The 18257-nt window shown below is 46.5% G+C and overlaps 1 protein-coding gene across 5 annotated transcripts in view; it reads right to left on the reverse strand.

Annotated features, from left to right (window-relative positions):
* cbfa2t2 (CBFA2/RUNX1 partner transcriptional co-repressor 2) overlaps positions 1-18257 on the reverse strand; it is a 40104-nt gene that overhangs the window by 11432 nt on the left and 10415 nt on the right. Inside the window, exon 1 of one of the 5 annotated variants that reach the window (XM_056437795.1) lies at positions 11533-11554. The exons of 1 other annotated variant lie outside the window; for it this stretch is intronic. Coding sequence is in view for 1 of the 4 variants with exons in the window: in XM_056437792.1 (XP_056293767.1) it covers positions 8536-8653 (118 nt within the window). In the remaining 3 variants the exon portion in view is untranslated. Of the gene's footprint in view, positions 1-8535; positions 8973-9016; positions 9087-9265; positions 9600-11532; positions 11555-18257 lie in introns of those variants that run through there. 3 more of the 5 variants (XM_056437796.1, XM_056437794.1, XM_056437792.1) reach the window with 3 other exon arrangements.

The following is an 18257-nucleotide window of genomic DNA, read 5'->3' on the forward strand; positions in this document are numbered from 1 at the left end:
CGACGCACAGAGAGCTCAAAGCTGGAAAGACCAATGCGTCCTGAATATTAAAAGATGAAAACCAGAAGCGTTCATCCACGGAAAATAAGTCTAAATTCTGCTCACCGTTTGATTTATCCGTTCGTCCTGTCGTCTTCTCAAAAAACATATAATAGGCACTGAATATGACGCGTTATCTTGGGCTTTCTTTGACAAAAAGGTTGTTGCCGCGCGGATGGAACAGGCAGCGTGTGCATCCGTGGTGACGACTGCCGTTGCTAGCCAGGTGTTCCTCGTTTGTTCAGCTTCAGGTGACGCTCGTCTGCATTAAAACATTTAATCGGCCTTAATCGCCTCGGCCTGCGCAGATGACGGTTTTAGAACGAGGCTCGCGACGAGACAAAGAGTGTAACACCCTGTTCTGTTTCTCCTGTGTTCCGTGTCTCCTATGTCTCCTCTGTGTCTTCTCTGTCTTAATTGTTTAATTCCCTGCACCTGCCCTCAGCCACTCTTGTCTCGTTAGTCTGATGTCGTACACCTGTGTTTCCCCCCCTATATATTGTGTCAGTCTTTCCCTTGTCTGCGGTCCGATTGTCGTCTATGGTTCCGTGTCCTTTTCCTGTCGTCCTGTCCGTGTTCCTGATCCTGCCTGCTTTTGGACCTTGTTTATTTTGCAACTGTTTTGCCTCATTAAAGAGTGCTTTTTGTTATTTATATTTCGTCCAGCCTGTCTCTCTGCGCCTGAGCCTCAGCCCGTTACACTCCTCGTGACAAAGAGAGGGATGGAACGGGGACGATGCCGCTGCGCTACAACTGTGACCGAAAGGCAAGCCGTTAAATAATTAAATGTGAAACAATACGGCGCCGAGAACACTCGCTTACCTCCCCCGGCGACGTGAGGACGGTTTACGGAAAAATAAGTTGTTCTCGAAGTGATGTGTAAATAAATGTGTTGGGCGTTAGGGTTCACGAAGCTGCTGCTGGTTTACCACGGAGGTTGAAAGTCTCCGGCGGCTGTGAGTCACGAGGCGAAGTGTGTGCGAGGGTGTGTGGCGATGTCGGATTGTGCGCGCTGCTATCGCTCTGCTGTCGCTGGAGAGGAGGTGAGAGGAGATGCAACGCAGGCCGGAGTCATTCATCAAAGAGCAAAAAAAGACAATTCAGAGCATGTGCAACGCTACAACTATGTGGGCCCGGTTAATGCACACACACACCAAAGCTTTCAAAAAAAACATGTAACTTGCAGTTTTTTTATTTTTGATATATTATTGACGGAAACTAAATGTGTGGTTTTAGTGAATCGGCTCACACACTGTCACTTTCGGACAAACGTGGCAGAAGCAACGTACTCACTTTCCCAACTCTGAACAGAACCGTGGGTGTTTTGGTGTGTCGCTTGACAACTACCACGCCAACACATGTAAATGATTTGTTGTGCTTTGCTGTAGCCCCACAACCCACCGCGTGTTTTAGGGGTTGGTTCGCTTTCTTCTTCCGCTCTTTGTGCCAAGCTACGCTAAATAAATTCTACCAAGAGTGCACCGAAATTAAAATGAATAAAACGTTGTAACTCTCCATAAAACAGTGAGCATCAAAACATCTTGGGTTTTTTTATTGGACGTATGAAAGAATTCTCCATTCAACCTAAACTCACACCATTTGACACCCCCAGAAAAAGATCCCATCTCAACTTAAATGGCAGAGAGCAGACCGACAGCATTATATGTGAAAATGAACAACATCAACACAAACTCGAGAGTAAACAGAAAATAATGCGAGACATGGAGTGGAAAAAGGCGATGACACGCGAGCAGCACCCATGCAACTGATGTGCACTGCTCCCTCCTCTTCCTCCTCTTCCTCCTCTACCATATGGATCTAATCGGCCAAGAGCTGGCCAGCTGGGACCTCCAACAGTCACCTGTGAGGGAGGAGGAGGGGGGTGCAGAAGAGACGGCTGGAGCCTCCTCCGCTAAGCCAAGGCGGCCCCTCCCCCACACACAACACAACACACACACTTCTGCCTTCCCTCCAAGGAGTGGAGGAGGACGTGGAGGGGAGGGGTGGGGAGGCACGAGGCGGCTGAATGCAAGCGAGTGGACTTAAATGCCAGGGAGACAAAGGCTGCACCTGGTCCCCGTCCGTCCACGCACACCACAATACAGCACACATCTGTTCCTCTATCCTGCGCTCCCTCCTGACCCACACACACACACACACACACACAAGGCTAGGCTGCATGCACCAACACAACATCCACTTATAAAACCGATTATTCAACAGCGCATGGTGTCTCTCAAGTGTCAGGTTGTCGTGATAACCTTATGACAAAACGACAGGTTCAAGGACATTGGATTTTAGAGACTTCTCGGTGTGTGAATGGCGTCGAATGTCTGAGAATTAGGACACACGTGTCCCCTCTGCTTATTGCAATTAATTTAATTCATGCCATTGCTCTCTTGGGACTAACGCCCCCTTTCAACTGTTGCAACACACAGTTGACTATAACTTCCACCAGATTTTTTTTTTGGACAATATGGTTTTTACAATATAAAGACAAGCCACATGTTAAAAAAAAATCTACGTTCATACGGGTTTGTTAAAAACTGGCGGTATTTTCTCATTAATTTTTTTATTAAATCCAATTGAAGGAAATAAATGTCCGTTTATCACAAACACTTTTACTGAGCATGCAAGAGTGTTTAAACAAGCTCCGACTTGAATAAGAAATCAGTCTGAGGCGCCAGAGGTGGAGGAGGAGAGATGTGTGCAGAGAGAGAGAGAGAGGGAGGGAGGGAATAACAAAAGGAGAGAAAATACTGTTTTCATTTGGTTTCATCAGAAAGACAAGCCTGGTTGTCAGACTCGCCGCCGGGCTGTTTTTCTTGGCTCTCATTCCCACCGTCCAGCCCCGTAGACATATTTGGACAAAACCCAACGTCAACACGGTGCTCCTCACTCTGCGAGGGCGGGGGGAGACTGGGAGGTGGCGAGGTTGACGGCAAAAGGGGGGAAAGCAAGAGGAATATGTATAGATGGAGGGAGAGAGAAATATAATCGGTGAAGGAAGAGACGTTGTGACTTTCCTGCACACACACAGATGTTCCTGAAGGGAACTCATCCCATTAGCCCGTGGCATTGAGTGAGAAGAAATGACTGTGACACTCACAGAGTATAAAAACACTGCTGTAATCCAGCATGCCACAAGGTGAAGAAGAAAAAAAAAGGCACCCGAGGATGGAAATGTACTTAGTGGCTGAGCGAGAGAGAGAGGGAATAAAAAAAAAAGGGAATAGAAGAGCAGGCAGACGTCTTTCATAAAAAACTAAGAATGAGCCGTAAAAGAGGCGCAGTGGTGAGATGGAAGCAGGGGAGGGAGAAGAGGTTCGGTAGAGAGGCCAGTGTCCACGTGGACACGAGGTCAGGGAGAATATACCGGATGGGATTTCAATCTCCAAAACACTCCGGTCAAAGAAAGGCCATCCCGGCATGTTTCTTTGCCGAGTTGGGCACTTCCCCAAACCCCATCGTCGTTTCAGCAAGAGCAACTGCTTTTAACCCCTGTGTGGTTTTTCGGGCCTACGGGACCCGTTGACATTTTTTACCGACAAAAAAATGACACAAATTATTTTCCGAACTCAGACTCATTGGCCGTGGCTCATTTTCTGTAAAGAGCGTATTTCAATAACCATACCCACACACACTGTACATCCCAATCACACATTTACATTACTTACAGGTGTGTGTGTGTTTGTGTGGGTGCGTGTGTGTGTGTGTGTCTGTGTGTGTGTTTGTGTGTGGGTGTGTGTGTGTGTCTGTGTGTGTGTCTGCCCCTGCCGTTCCCGCACCAAGTTCCAACATTGTTGAAAAATTAAAGTGCCGACACCTGTCTGCTCTCCCCTTCCCGCACATTTTACACTCTGTCTTGCGGGAACCAATTTTTATTTGCTCTTACAAAAGGTGAAGGGCAAATCATGAACCATATATGCTATTTATATCGATTGTAATTGGGATGAAATAAACTAATACAAATCTAATTGAATTTTAAAAATGCAGCGCGTCTACCAGACCCACCAACACTGGCTGAATAACACAATAATTAACACCACACGAGGGTTAAAAATGTTGGGATATTTGATGAATTACATACACCTAGAATTGTTTTTAATTAAAGGTTGAGAGAAAACAAATAGCAGCATATCCCAATTTGCACTTCTAGATTCTGTCTACGTCCCAGCATAAGATTACAAGGCGGCCAGAAGGCCCATGGGTAGAGTAAATTCAAACAAGATTAAGTGAAAGTGAACGTAATTGACGAAGACTCACCGTGTCTAGTTATGGTCGGCCTCTAACTCTCCTGTCACTGGGTCAAACGGATACGTGCTACTCAGAGTGGCACAAACCTTAAACCCAGACGCACGCCTGCGTCACACACAGCTGAGCCACGAGGGATATGCTGGAAGTGGATGTGTGTCATTATGTGTGTGTATGTGTGTGTGTGTTGGCCTTGAGTACCAGGTGTTGAGTTTGTCATCGGCTTAGTGGAGAGAGGCCTGAAGTGACACACACACCTGTGTGAAATGGCCAGCCTAAGGCACGTGTATACACACACACACACACACATAACTGTGGCAAAATGGAGACAATTCAAATCTGTCAATCATGACCTCAAACCACAAAAGCTTTGACACGCACACACACACACACACTTAAGCAGACTGTCCCACACCCTTGTCTCCGAGGGGCAGTAGATTATGTGCCTATCTGGTTACAACCCTTCTCACCTCTCCGTAACTAATTGGTTAGCCTGCCCATCAATCACCGTGAGCCCGCTGAGTCTTTAAACCCGAGACTGCGGAGAGAAAAACGATCAGCTATTTGGGAACATGACGGCATTAAAACCAAGTTGTGTTGCCCTTGTTTTTTTTCTCCCTCCGGCATGTTTATTCTCACGGTGAAACAAATAATACGATGACAGAACCGATTTACAGAGCTCCCCCGACAAGCGGTGAAGATGTAGATCATCGTGTGTGTCTGGAGGATTAAGACCGCATAGCTCCGATACATCATCAACCCAGACAACCCACTTGAACTGCAGCCAGGCTAAATACGGGCTGTTTTCCCTCGTCTCCGTACTGTCGGCATCAGACGTATACGCGGACACGCACTCGGTAAGTTACGGTAGTCCATAAAACTAAATACGAGCTCGAGACGTGACAAAACGAAGCACTAAGACCGGCCTGTTTCAGACCAGGTGTCAGAGGCTCTCGGGCTCGGGTCCAACCAGATGTTGCCATCACCACGGGCCACGCTGAAGACATTTACACAGCCTCGCTTGACCCACACTTCACTTCCCGTGAACATGTGGGTAGAGAGTCACGGTTTATTGACGCGTGACGGTTCATCGACGTACACAAGTTGTTTTGGAGATCTTCCGTTTCCGGTTTGAAACATCCGACCCCCCCAACAAACATTCAGGAGGTATATCACCGTGTGAAACGTTGGTATTTCTGGGAGTCAGACTGAGCAGTAAAGCTCAAACTACAAACATTTCTGTATTGTCGTAAGCTATAATCATTTCCCCCCCCAAGCATTATTTTGGGGTTCCAGTGACTCAAAGCGGAGCAGTAGATCCAGTAAGGCCCATAGACTCTATTAAACGGAGCTGGGTGGAAGCTAAGACCAGCTGCATGAAAGACTCAGACCTCAGCAACCACCGATAGGGGCCGAGAAGTAAAACAAAGGGGCCAGCTGGGCACAAAACAATGAGGAGAGCGAGACGGAGATCGCCGTGTGAGGAGGAGTGTATGTTTGTGAACGCGTGGGCATACGGCGTTGGATGGTTTCGAGCGCACGTGTGTTTAAGAACGCAGTGGTTTTTTTTTTTTTAGAAGGTCATGTCTTGATAACATACATCCGTCTTCTTGATAGTGAAGCCGGGTTATTGTTGCCCCAACATAAAACTACAATGTGTCAATGAGTTTGTGTGTCAGGTTTTAGTCTTAGCCAAGCAAATTAAATGTTGAAAAACATTTTAATCCATGCTTTTTCAAGAAGGAGATAGAAGGGAAAGGAAGAGAGCAAACAATGACTCTGACAGACAGCTCATGCTGAGAGGCGGCAACACCCGTTTCTTGTCCACCCACACACTTAACAACAGCACATACATTTTTTTTGTTGCTCTGGCACGTCCTCCGAAGTATCAACGCTTGCCTTTTGGATTTTTCCAATTGGAAAATAACAAGTCTTTCCAGGAAAGTCTAAATGCATCCCGTTGCCTGGGTTTTTCACAGATGCTCACAAAACGCCAATGCCCCCTCTGTTTGTCTGCGGCTCCTCGGTTAAAGACTGGAAAATTCAAATCAAAGACTTCCCGACGTGATATTAACATTCTAATACCTAATAAGGGAAGCTAGTAGGCTAATGCTGAACAAACAACTCAATCTGATACCTCTGTGCAGACTGAAAGATACAGCTTAGCTTAACTATAAAAGTGAAGGTGGCAATTTTGAGCCAACGAGTTTAGACAAACCAAGTACATGCAAACGATATTTGAAGAAAGTTGCACAGACTCGCAAGCTTAAGACACAGATTTGTTTCTCTCTCAGGAAACGGTGGACTAAACATGAGCTAAAAGGCTAACATTCGGTAGCCAGTGGGGCGCTAACGTGGATCTGTGTCTGTTGGGTGAGTGAGTCGGCAACCGTTAGCTAACGTGTTCGCAGCTTTGTTTTTGAGAGATTGTTATTTTGAAGGGGGGGGGGGGTCGTGCAGTTTAAGAGATCAAGTTAAACTTTTAAATGTTCCCATATTTTTGTATTTGATGTACTAGTCTTGCACGTATGCAGAACGTGAAGACCTTGAATTCATTCGTTTGAAGAATTTGACTGAGCCTTTTCAAGAATGTGCCGATACTCTTCCCCTCTCAGACCTCACGAGCCCAGGAAAAAGAGTTCTCGTCTTGGGTCACTGGGCGAGTCTCCCAGGCTAGTAAACAGTCACTAGACCCCGGGAAGAGACCTCTACTCACGCACTTAGCACAAAGAGAGGAGATCCCACACAATGTCAATGGGGTTACAATAGGAGAGATGGCGGGGGGGGGGGGGGGGGGGGCACGCAGGTTGTTTCGATGCTCATTGACACAGATACGGGTCTGCATGCTTGCCAACACACACACGCACACAAACACACAAACAGACACACACACACACACACACACACACAGGAGACGCTCCGAGTGATGAAATAATCTTTCATTGCGCCACTTGAAGTGACTGAGCTGTTTCTGTTGAGTAAATGACCCAACCCATTCATGTCCACACACACACACACACACACACAACCTCTCATTGAACCCCCCGGGGCCAGATATCACAGTCCTCACAACTGGAACTAATAGAGCACTTCCTGCATCTTGACGCAGCTGCTCTATTCTGTGTGCATGTGCACATGTGTGTTGAAAAAAAAGGGGGGGGGGGGGTTTCTGTGCATGAATTCTTCAGATAATGGCACGGCGAGCGAGGGTCACGGTGGTCCATTTCTCCCATTTATTACTCAACCTTTGAGCAGATAAACCCACAGCTGAGAGGGAGGACCGAAAGAAAGGGTAGAGCGACCTTGTACTCGTCGGTGGACAAAATGTCCACAAGACACCAGGCACACACGTGCACACGCGCTCACCTCCTCAGACTCAACACCGCACGCATCTAGCGCGCTATCGGCGACTTCAAAGACGCACACATCCACGTCAGACACAGCCACCGCATGATGGGAACGAGCGGGGGCGAAATACAATCATTTCGGAGGAATATAAATGTCACATCCTTGATCGTCACGCAATCACGCACAAAAAAAGCCTCGGACGCAGAGCAGCGCCACGGTGTCAGGAGCGTGACGGAGTCCAGCGGAGCAGGCAGGGGGCTCTGGCTTGAGACTGTGCAGGCGACAGTCAGTCGCTCCTATCTCCCTGATGGACTGACCTGGCCAAACACTAGCCAGGTCTCTCTGCCTTCTCTCTGTCTGCTGCTGCCTCCTCCTCCTCCTCCTCCTCCTCCTCCTTCCATGCACATAAACAAGATGTTCTCCTGAATAGAATGTAGCTTACTGTGCATGTGGTTATAAAAAAAGAAGAAAGTAACCGATATTAGAACAAAAAGATGTTTTAACAATCTAACTCCAATTACTTAAACACAACTTGCAACGATCTGACATTTGCACTCCGGTGGGGTCCACATTCCCACTGATGTCTGTGTTGTGTAACATGTAGGCACAGCGTGAAAGACCGAGACGGGCACTTCCCCATCCTCTTCCCATATGGCTGGGATACTGTACAACAGATGCACACGTCTTCTCCACCTATTTTCTTGTGCTCTGCTTTGCCGTCTGGACCGAACGGATTACTATGCGAGTAAATGACAGCTGAGCCCCTTTCACACATGGAGCCAATCAAGCTGCCGTGTTTATTTATCCGGTTGAGGTAGCAGATTTTGATGTTTACATATAAGCACTATTTCTGGGGGGTGGGGAGGAGGAAAGAAACGGTTTGCTCCCACATACCACAATCATTCCAGGTGGATTTGACGTGTCTTCTTCTGCTTGCCACGCTTGGAAGCAAACGGGGGGTTGGGGGGATTAGGAGCAAGATGAAAAATAAAGGAACAACAGATGGCTTCATGTTTTGGCTGCTAGTCCTGGGAATATTGCTTTGGTGTTCACTAAAAGATGAAAAGTTTTAAAGGAAAAAATGAAAATACTAAAAACCTCAGATGGCCACAGCATTCTGAAAAAGAGAAGAAACGCAATCTGCTTGGGATGTTACGACATGATGCCGAGCTCTGAAATTTGCCACAGTATTTACGAGTTGATTTAGGGGTGGACATTGAGAGAAATTATGGACCATTCATTATTGAAATCTCAAAAGGAAATGATTACAAACAAGCTTCGACGACAAGATAACCAGAGCCTGAGCAATCAGTATGGCAACAGAAGTTTAAGTCCACTGGTAAAGAAAGCAGGCAGACAAAGTCATTCCTCCTACCTCAGTAGATAAGGATGAAGAGATAAGAGGAAAGGATGAGGCACCATCTGTACAGCAGTACAGAACAGCTCTGGGAATTAGGCTGGAACACACACACACGCACACACTTAAATGCACCGTTTGCAAAAGCACACACACACACACACACACACACTCTCTCTCTCACATATAAATAAATGAAAATACACCCTGGAAAACGCAAACACAAATTCCACGTTGAGATGCTCTCTCTCTCTCTCTCTCTCCTACCTCCACTCTCGTAGAGACAACTCCTCGGTCCTCGGGTGTGAAAGTCAAGCTGCCGGTGGCTGGGGTTGTTCGGCTTTCTTATCCTTTTTGTCTCGTTCTGTGACTCCACGCCTTCATATGTCAGGCATGTGTTTGCATTCCCACATATGTGAGCTCCGGTGTGGCGAAGGCCAGAGCCAGAGACACAGATGGCACCCAGATGGAGACGGATCACCGAGTAGACCAGCGCAAACGCTGCCGCTACTCTCTCTCTCTCGCTCTCTCTCTCTCGCTCTCTCTTACTTTCTGCCTTTGTCTTGTTTCTCTTTCTCTCACGTGAAGCTCCCTCCTTCCCTCAATCTGCCTCCGCTGCTGTGTTTGTTTTCTTCAAATCTCTTCTCTCTCTCTCTCCGTGATTACGCGTCCGCTCCTGCGCTCTCTCTCTCCAGCTCTGAGCCTCCTCCCACCCTCTCGATCGCTCCCTTTCCGCTCTGGCTCCTCCCCTGTTTTCCCACACACTGTCCTCTCCTCTGTTTCCATGGGCCGGGTGCACCGACGACGTTGCAACCCCCTCCCCCTCCCCCACCCCGCGTGTCCTCCTCCCCCAAGTGGATCCTGGCCAATCATCCGCCGCTGACAGGCTCCATCCAACCTGCATTCATCGGCAATGGCCCCTGCAATTAACATAACTAATTGCTTTGGCACCTAAAGGCTAAACAAGAGGCCCTGCCAAGAGAGACAAAAGTGTGTGTCCTGTGCATGTGTGTGTGTGAGGGGGGGTACCTCTGCAACAACCCCACTCCCTATATCAAGCTCCCCACTCCCCCCTTGAAGAGAAGAGAGGATCTCCCTTGAAAATGTGTTCATACCATCTACCCCCTCCTTGCAGGCTCTTTCATTGAAGCCCTCTTTTGTCTCAGCTCCTTAATGCGGCGCTCAGCGCTGCCTCGCCAGCCAGCCCCATCGGTGGGGGGACGACACTTGAGGAGCATGAATGAGTTATTCTTCTCTCCCCGCGGTATACGTCTTCACTGAGTTCAACTTAAATCACCGGCTGATTTATGCCCGGCCCTGGAGCTCAAGTGCAGGCTAAGACAATAGGGGCCCTGGCTGGAATCGGGCGGGCTCTGCACGCTTCATTCACTCCCGCCACTCTACTTCTAGAAAGTAAAAGGGGATGATGCTCAGTTCATTCCACGTCATTAATCTGCTTTTAATCAGACGTCAGACAATCGAGAGAGCGCGCGATCGACGTGTGAGAATCCACAAGCACTCGGGCCGCGTAAACAAACAAGCAAATGGTGTCGGATAAATACTTAAAGTTCGCCCTTCATCTTTGCCCTTTACACGTATGAACACCACTGAATAACCTAAAGATGTCATCCGTCTTTTTTTTATTGTATTCTGTCCTTCAGGGACACAGGTAGAATCCACAATGATGCGACAACTAATGTTTTGTAAGCACACAGAAAATAGCTTATTTTTAAAGAGATATGAAGTGAATGATCACCCGTAATAACCTTGAGTTCCCCTCCTCTCTCCTCGTAGGCTTTATTCAGGGTGCATCTGGTCAGCCAGCAGGCTCAGAGGCTGGGCCAGGTGGCAGTGAGTGAGGGAGGGGGAGGGGGGGAGGATGGAGACATGAGGATGGCCTCGCTCCTACTGTAACCCACATGCTATTGTAGCACACGAGCTGCTACTGACACTGCTGATGGACAAAGGCTACCAGCTGATGTAAATTAAAACCCGGGTGTAATTGCATCCAGGTGGCATCATTAGGACCCTTTGCCATTTTCTCCATCGTGGCTTAAATCCACCCTGATTTTAACGTGATCAACTTTACACAAATATATATGGGAACTTGCAGGAAGTACAAGGTTTCTGAACAATATCATGTACTATTCAATATCTTGGGAAGATGAGGAATATCATTTTTGATAGACCACAGAATTACTTCCCCTCCGGCTGTCACGCGTCGGTTTTCTCAAAAATCACCGTGTTGTAAAAAAAAGAAGACGGGGAAAAAAGAAGCAAAATTGTCCGTACGATAAACTATTCTGTGTTTATTGTTGAGTCTGAAGGCTGTCAAACGCGTTTAAAGGCTTAGCAGGCGTCCGCTGAGCCTTTAAACGCATTAATCTGCTACTTCAACTGAACTTCCTGGATCGTATTTCACGCGTCTCTCACCGCCGCTACCTGAGGCAACACCCTCCCCCCTCCCCCGACCGCCACGCTGCCCCCCCGCGCACATGGTTCAACGCGGGCCGCTGTTCTGAATCTCTACTCACACTTAAAAGGAAACGTGAACAGCTGGTTGTCATCAGCCGAGTTTCCACTCGATCGTCAAGGGGATTCTAACTTTTACATGCAAATGAGGCACTTTTTTTTTTTAAATCAACCGTGTTTGCAGCGAAACCAACTGGGCTGGTGACAAGTTGGCGGGACCGGCTGCACGTGGCTGTCGAGCTCCAGTAGACGGGATCGAAGAAGTGGAGGTTGCGTAGCAGAAAACCAATCGCCTTGGCCGATCTACAAGAGAGCACAATGGGGAAGGTCTGAAGGAATTTGAGAACATTTGAGAACATTTGAGTTTGAATTGTTCTTAAGCGACCCCTTTTCTTCTCCACCAAATATGATCATCATAAAATCACTCATGACCACTTTCACATATTCGAGGGTCTCTTGGAGCACTTTGAAATACATTGGCAAAAAGTCTGAGGGGCTCCTTTCAAGACCAAACAAGGAGACTAATCAACACTATCTATCGATACTATGAGCGCATCTACTGTATGGATTCCTTTTCACTGTCTCTGCTAAAGCCTCACGCAGCTGTTTGCCATTGTGTGCATGTGTGTGTGAGAGAGAGAAAGAGAGAGAGAGTGACGGAGCAAGAGAGTACGCAGCATCTGTTTCTGTTCACACGCTCCTTCGCCAAACTTCCACTTTTAGAAAAAGTAAACAGCATTTTTGAGAGAGGACAAGAAGGAATGGTGGTTTTTTAATACTTGGGGATTGAGTAAACAAGATGGGAGCACGAGTTGTCTCCGTTTCTCGGGTTGCGTGGATGTCGCTCATTTAAAGGCATTTGCGTTGATTGTTCGGTTATGTAATTTGTGTAAATGTTTTTGGTCATCCCAGCAAGTAAAAGTACGGCGGCCTCAGCCTAATGATATTTCATGCACCAAGAAAAGTCAATTGTAATCCACAACCAACTCCATTCATTCACCTTTACCACTGCCTTTACACTCCTGGATCCCAGGATGCACATGTGCCTCTGATCTGTGTTCTCCGAGGTCTCATTATCATGACAATGGGCCCTGCCCACCGGCTGCATGAAAGGCAAACAGAGGAGTTGCATGTGGTGAGAATAGGAGTTGCATGTGTAAATAAAGGATAGCATTGACCCGGGATAGCTGTGCTTTCACACCAACAATAGCGACCCAGCAAAACAATAACAACAACGGGCTCTACCGATGTGGGCGTGGCCCAACAGGTAAAGAGGATGAATTGCCAACCAGGTTAAAAGGATTTACCGAAGCAGCAAATCATCACAATAAAAGTAGGTACACGTTACAGGGGTTGTTTTTTTTAATACTTTGTTTGCATGCAGAAATTCGATTGGGTGACGAATTGCGTTGATATTTTCATCAGCAGTCTTCCAGTTCAGCTAGTGTCGAGATGGAAATCAGGAAGTGTGAGAGACCCTCTGATGAAACGAGGTCTCCTTGGCAATCGGCCACATCGGCGCCGCTAGCTGTGGGAGGAAATGTAAACTCTGCCTCTGACACAATCTGTGCAACTGGAATCACAGAAGGACGTCGATTTTTGGGAAGGCAATACATACTCGCACATTGTGAAAGCATTTTGCTCCCAGCGTTCACTGATCGGCTTGAAAGGGTGAAGTGGATGATGGGATTTCACTGGGAGAGAGTGAGTGGGAAACGATGGAGATTCTCTTCAAATCAATCTTGTCCTGCTTTGTATTCTTTACCCACTTCACTGAGTTGAGTCAATCTTTGGGACATTTTGTGAATGCGGCCTTATCGGTTATCACGCTCCCACGTGACCTTCCAGTGTTGAAAGTGAGCCAGAACAGCATATTCCGGTCCAACTCCCACCGACCTCGATTTCACTGGCCTCAGATCTCCAGAGGATCAACCGAGCTCAGAGAACTAGCGCACATAAAGACAGACTGGCTTTGTATGGCCTCTCGGTGGCTTATGTTTTATGATGACAGACAGTTGCCACATGTATGCATGAAGAAAATGTAGAGCTGGAAAATAAGAAGAAGTGACAACAAAAGGGTTAAAATCCGGTTTGCTCGGTTCAACGACCAATAAGATCGCTGGATAGGCGACATGGCTGCTAATAAATGAAGACTAGAGTCAACAGTGGTGGACTCAAAGCAACAATAACCGCTTATGATGCCTGGAAATGTCAGAAAAGGGCAAAACAACATTGGTTTAGTGTGTCGAAGTGACACACCCGGATGCCTCTCTCTCTCTTTCTGAGTAACTAATACAAAGTTCTCATTTCTTTAATCTTCCACGTTGTTGCATCATTGCAGCTCCTCCCCCTCCATCTCGCTAACCATCTTACCAGCATGGCTCCCCTCCCTCTCCTTTCCCTGCATCCCTGTTCAGACTCCTGATGTCCTCTAATCTGATGCAGCCATAGATTTCCCTGTCTGATCACGCATAGCCACATTTTCCATTACATCTTCAACGGCATATTTATCTAATCGGGACACGTTATAATCCAGGTCCACGTCTGTCTGGAGGACTATTAAGTGTAAAAATAAAAAATAAAGTACATTTACTACATAAAAGTGGTCATATACAATGATTCTCGGTAGTGATGGGGAGTAAAGGGGGGGAGGGGGGGTATTTTCTCTCCGATAAATGATAGACCATATAGAGCAAAAGCAATTTTACTATATGTGTTGGATGGGCGAAGGGAAATATGAGGTTCCGAGAACATGACGCACCCACACACACGCTTTTGCTTCTGCTTCCTCGTTCTCAAACACGGAAAAAAGTACTGTTACATAACTGCTAAACGACTATCTATTTTTCCGAAGATATTACTGTTACATAACTGCTAAACAAGTATATATTTTTCCTAAAAAATTATACATAACTGCTAAACCACTATCTATTTTTCCTATTCACCTTTTATTCAAAGCGGCCCTGTCGAGGCCGAACGAAAGTTGCACAGAATAAACAAGTCGGGAGCCGCTCATCAAAAAGCGGCTCGGCGGCAGAGCTACCGGAGGTCTAACACGCCACAGGGAGGCTTTTAATAGCAGTCAGGAAACCACGGAGCGGTTCTGGTAAGCAGTGTTGGAACCGATCTCACAAACATGCCCGGTGACACAGGCTTTCCACGGCAAAGCCCCGAGTTATGCGCCTGTTTTTGTTTGTCACTTAGTATTTGGTTCAAAGTAGCCAATCGCGGGGGGGTGCAGCGACGACGCTGCATCAAATGCATTTTCATGACCTCGTGCAGTAAACACAGACGTGGATGGAGACAGCGGGAAGTGTGGGCAATCCACACCGCAAGCATTTTTGTTTTGGCCTCCAGAAACGTTTATGGCGGAAAAAACACACCAGAGTGGCGGCGAATTGCGGCCTGCGGCGAGCTGCCGTGCAACGTTTATGGAAAGCTGCGGAGGCCGCTGCGTGCTCGGTAGTGCGGCCTAACTAAGAGTTGGGGCTTGTGGAGCTGCCATCCAATCAGTAAACATGGTGCCCTGCCTCCTTGTTTTGTAACAGAAAAGTATAATTATTGATTGTATATCAGCGTTATGCTTCCATTTCTGGCAGTAGCTGATAAAATATGATAATCCTTTATTCGTCCCACAGTGGGGACATTTACGGGAGTATAGGAGCAGAAGGTACAGTGCAAACATGGTAACAAAAGAAACAAGATCAAAACAAGTATTATAAAGAAGGAATGTGCACTATACTAGTGAAATAACGAAACACAATGTGCGTTATTCAGATCCAAGTTGATTAACTTTTATTGACATGTAATCTACTCAGTGAAAGAAAAAGGACGTGAAGAAAAAAAAATGTCATGAATATAAATGGCAACAACAAAATATTCTGTGAATATGTGACATGTGTTTATAGTTAATACAAATTCCTCTTCAGTTTTGTGGAAGTTTGTTTTGCCGGTATGATTTAAAATGTTGCCCGCGAATGAGTCGCCCTTCCCCGCGTTCACTACTGTACTAACTAGCTAACGTTAAGCCAAAAAGCGGATAAATAACGATTTAAAATGTAACCGCTGAAAATCACACAGTAATCACGTCAGTAATACGGGACACATAACGGGCTAAATCTGAAGTTTAGCTTTGTTAACTACAACTGATAACTAGTGTTACTGCTGCTAGCTAAACATTGCCCTAAACAATGTCTTTAATGTCATTAAAAACTATTTGCTTCAAGGTTTACTTTCCACATGTTTTCTATTCAACATATTTCGATGAATACAAGCAGATTAAAATTCTGTTCTTACCTTGGCAACTCCTGACCCGAAAAGGAATTTTCTTTATACACATGGCACTATAGTCAGGGGTGCACATAACTTTTTCAGTGAGTTACTCAGGTGAGTACCGGGAGATGGTGTTTGGTACTCCATATGTAGCGTCAGCCTTTGTGATGTCCACCTCCGGGGGGGGGGGGGGGGGGTGCTAGCTAGTGAGAGTGCTCACCTGTGTGCGCGCATCACGGCTGGGCGATGCGCTGGCATCGTAGCTCTGCAACGCGCGAGACGGACCTGACTATAGTAGCTAATTGTGTTGTTACCTATGTGCTTTTGCAGGCATTTATTACATTTTGTAATTTCCATTTCCATCAATATTAAGTGGAAAATAATCTTTTTAGAAAAGGAAAACACAGAAAGGGGGTGATGATGTATTTGAATTGTCTGTTAGCGAAGCAAACCTCTTCGCAAGCCACCAACCGCCGTCCATCTACCTGTGTGGGGTTACCTATGCGCTTTTGCAAGGACTACACAGTTGAATCAGCTAGAAAATATGTGTTGTTTGAACTATTCCAACACTAGTGATTAGTTAGTTGGGCACAGTTGAACTGGATATTTCATGTGCACCCAACACTTTATGGAGGACTTAAAATGACTTAAGTATAAATAAATAAATTAATGCATGAATAAATACAAGAATAAATAAATAAATGCTTAAATCAATGTATAAATAAATAAATAAATACAGGAATAAATAAATAAATGCTTAAATAAATGTATAAATAAATACAAGAATAAATGTATAAATACAGAAATAAATACAGAAATTAATAAATATAAGTTATAACTCAACAGGACATCATTAAATAAATGTATTTCTACATTTCTGTATTTCTTCATTTATTTATATCTCTATTTATGTGTCCACACGTATTTCTTCATTTATTTATGTGTGACATTTATGTGTCCGTATATTCAAATGAACTGGGGCGGTCCGACCCTCATTGTTAAACAGGATTCCATAACACTTTAGTCGAACTGCTTATGGAAATGAGCTAAATGAACTAAAACCTAAAATCCTTTTTTACAGTGTAGCCAGTTATGTTGATGACGTTGATGAACAACTTGATGCTTATGCACCACCGATGGCCTCGCGTAGTGTGTGTGTTCTTTGAGTGAAACATTTGCTTAACCACTCTTTTGAATATGTATGCTGTTGCCATGCTACATTTCCACAAATCCGCATTTCTTGGCACGCCGATGCCCCCAGCTGTGCAAACGACATTTGCATCCTCACGCCCGTCCAGCACAAGAATGAGCACCGAGCGGGCTCATCGAAACAAGAGCAGTGAACAATGTTACTGAGGCGACAGATGACGGAACAGCAGCCTCGCGTCCCTTTTTATGGCACGTCCTACAGCGTGCGCGTTGTTGTCGGTCAACAATGCTGACGTAGTCGAGATGGAGGGCCGTCTGCAGACGTTCGGACATGGCCTCCGTTCAAAACTACAAGACTCACTCCACAACTCATTCCAAGGACAAGGGGGGGTTCCCCACGGTGCTGTGACCCAAAACAACCACTGACTGGTACTTTACCCCCTCCTGACACATCCCACTAGCCCAAACACGCCCCTCCCCTCTTTCCCCACAGTCCACCGCGCCGCCCTTGCCCTCCCCCCGCCCCCCTCTGACCATCCATCCCACGACTATTGTGCCCTCCTTTTCAGGCATCCCCACATAACCCAAAACAAATGGGTCCCGTATTTTTTCCTTCTCTCCTCCTCCCCCTTTGCTCCCTCTCTTTCTCTCCCTCACTCTGGGCCGATGAAAGGCAGGCATTGAGCCGGCGGTGGCATTCCAAAACCTCAGGCCTCGGCTCCAGTGTGTCTGGCTATTCAACACTGCTGGGAGCCATTAGTTTAAGTAAGGTCTGACCCGCCTACTCACCCACGGAAAACCCTCAGATCTCCTGTTACACTCGGCACACAGAGGGGAGACACACGGCTGCTCTCAGGGCGAAGAGAGTGTGCGTGTGTGTGTGTGTGTGTGTGACGGGGACAAATAGAGACGAGTAAATAGAAGGAGAGAGAGAGTTTTATGAGCGAAAGGGAAAGTGAGTGTTAGTGTGTTGGTATGAGAGCAAGAGAGAGAGAGAGAGAGAGGCTGAATGTGTGCTTATAATGTATGAGCGGTCTCATGCTCTCTTGGCTGCGTCTTCCTAAAGTTTCCACACAGGGAGGCCAAGTGTGTAGCCAGACGCCAAACCCTTCTCACCAATAACTCCCCTTAAACGATATTCAACAACCAGCGCACTTTCCAAAGTCACACCAGCCGCTCCCTTGTTTAACTCATGGACCAGATACGCTGTCGGGGATATCCATCCGAGGCACTCGCAGTTTAAACCTCCTAAATGGTGCAATTTCACCAATTGGAAAATGATACCGCCAATCAGAACTTGCCAGCCTCACCCAATTGTTGGCACATAAAAATGAAGAGTGCTCATAAACAACTCTAGGTTTGGGCG

The sequence above is a fragment of the Pseudoliparis swirei genome, chromosome 18, assembly GCF_029220125.1.
Source record: "Pseudoliparis swirei isolate HS2019 ecotype Mariana Trench chromosome 18, NWPU_hadal_v1, whole genome shotgun sequence".
Taxonomy (NCBI): domain Eukaryota; kingdom Metazoa; phylum Chordata; class Actinopteri; order Perciformes; family Liparidae; genus Pseudoliparis; species Pseudoliparis swirei.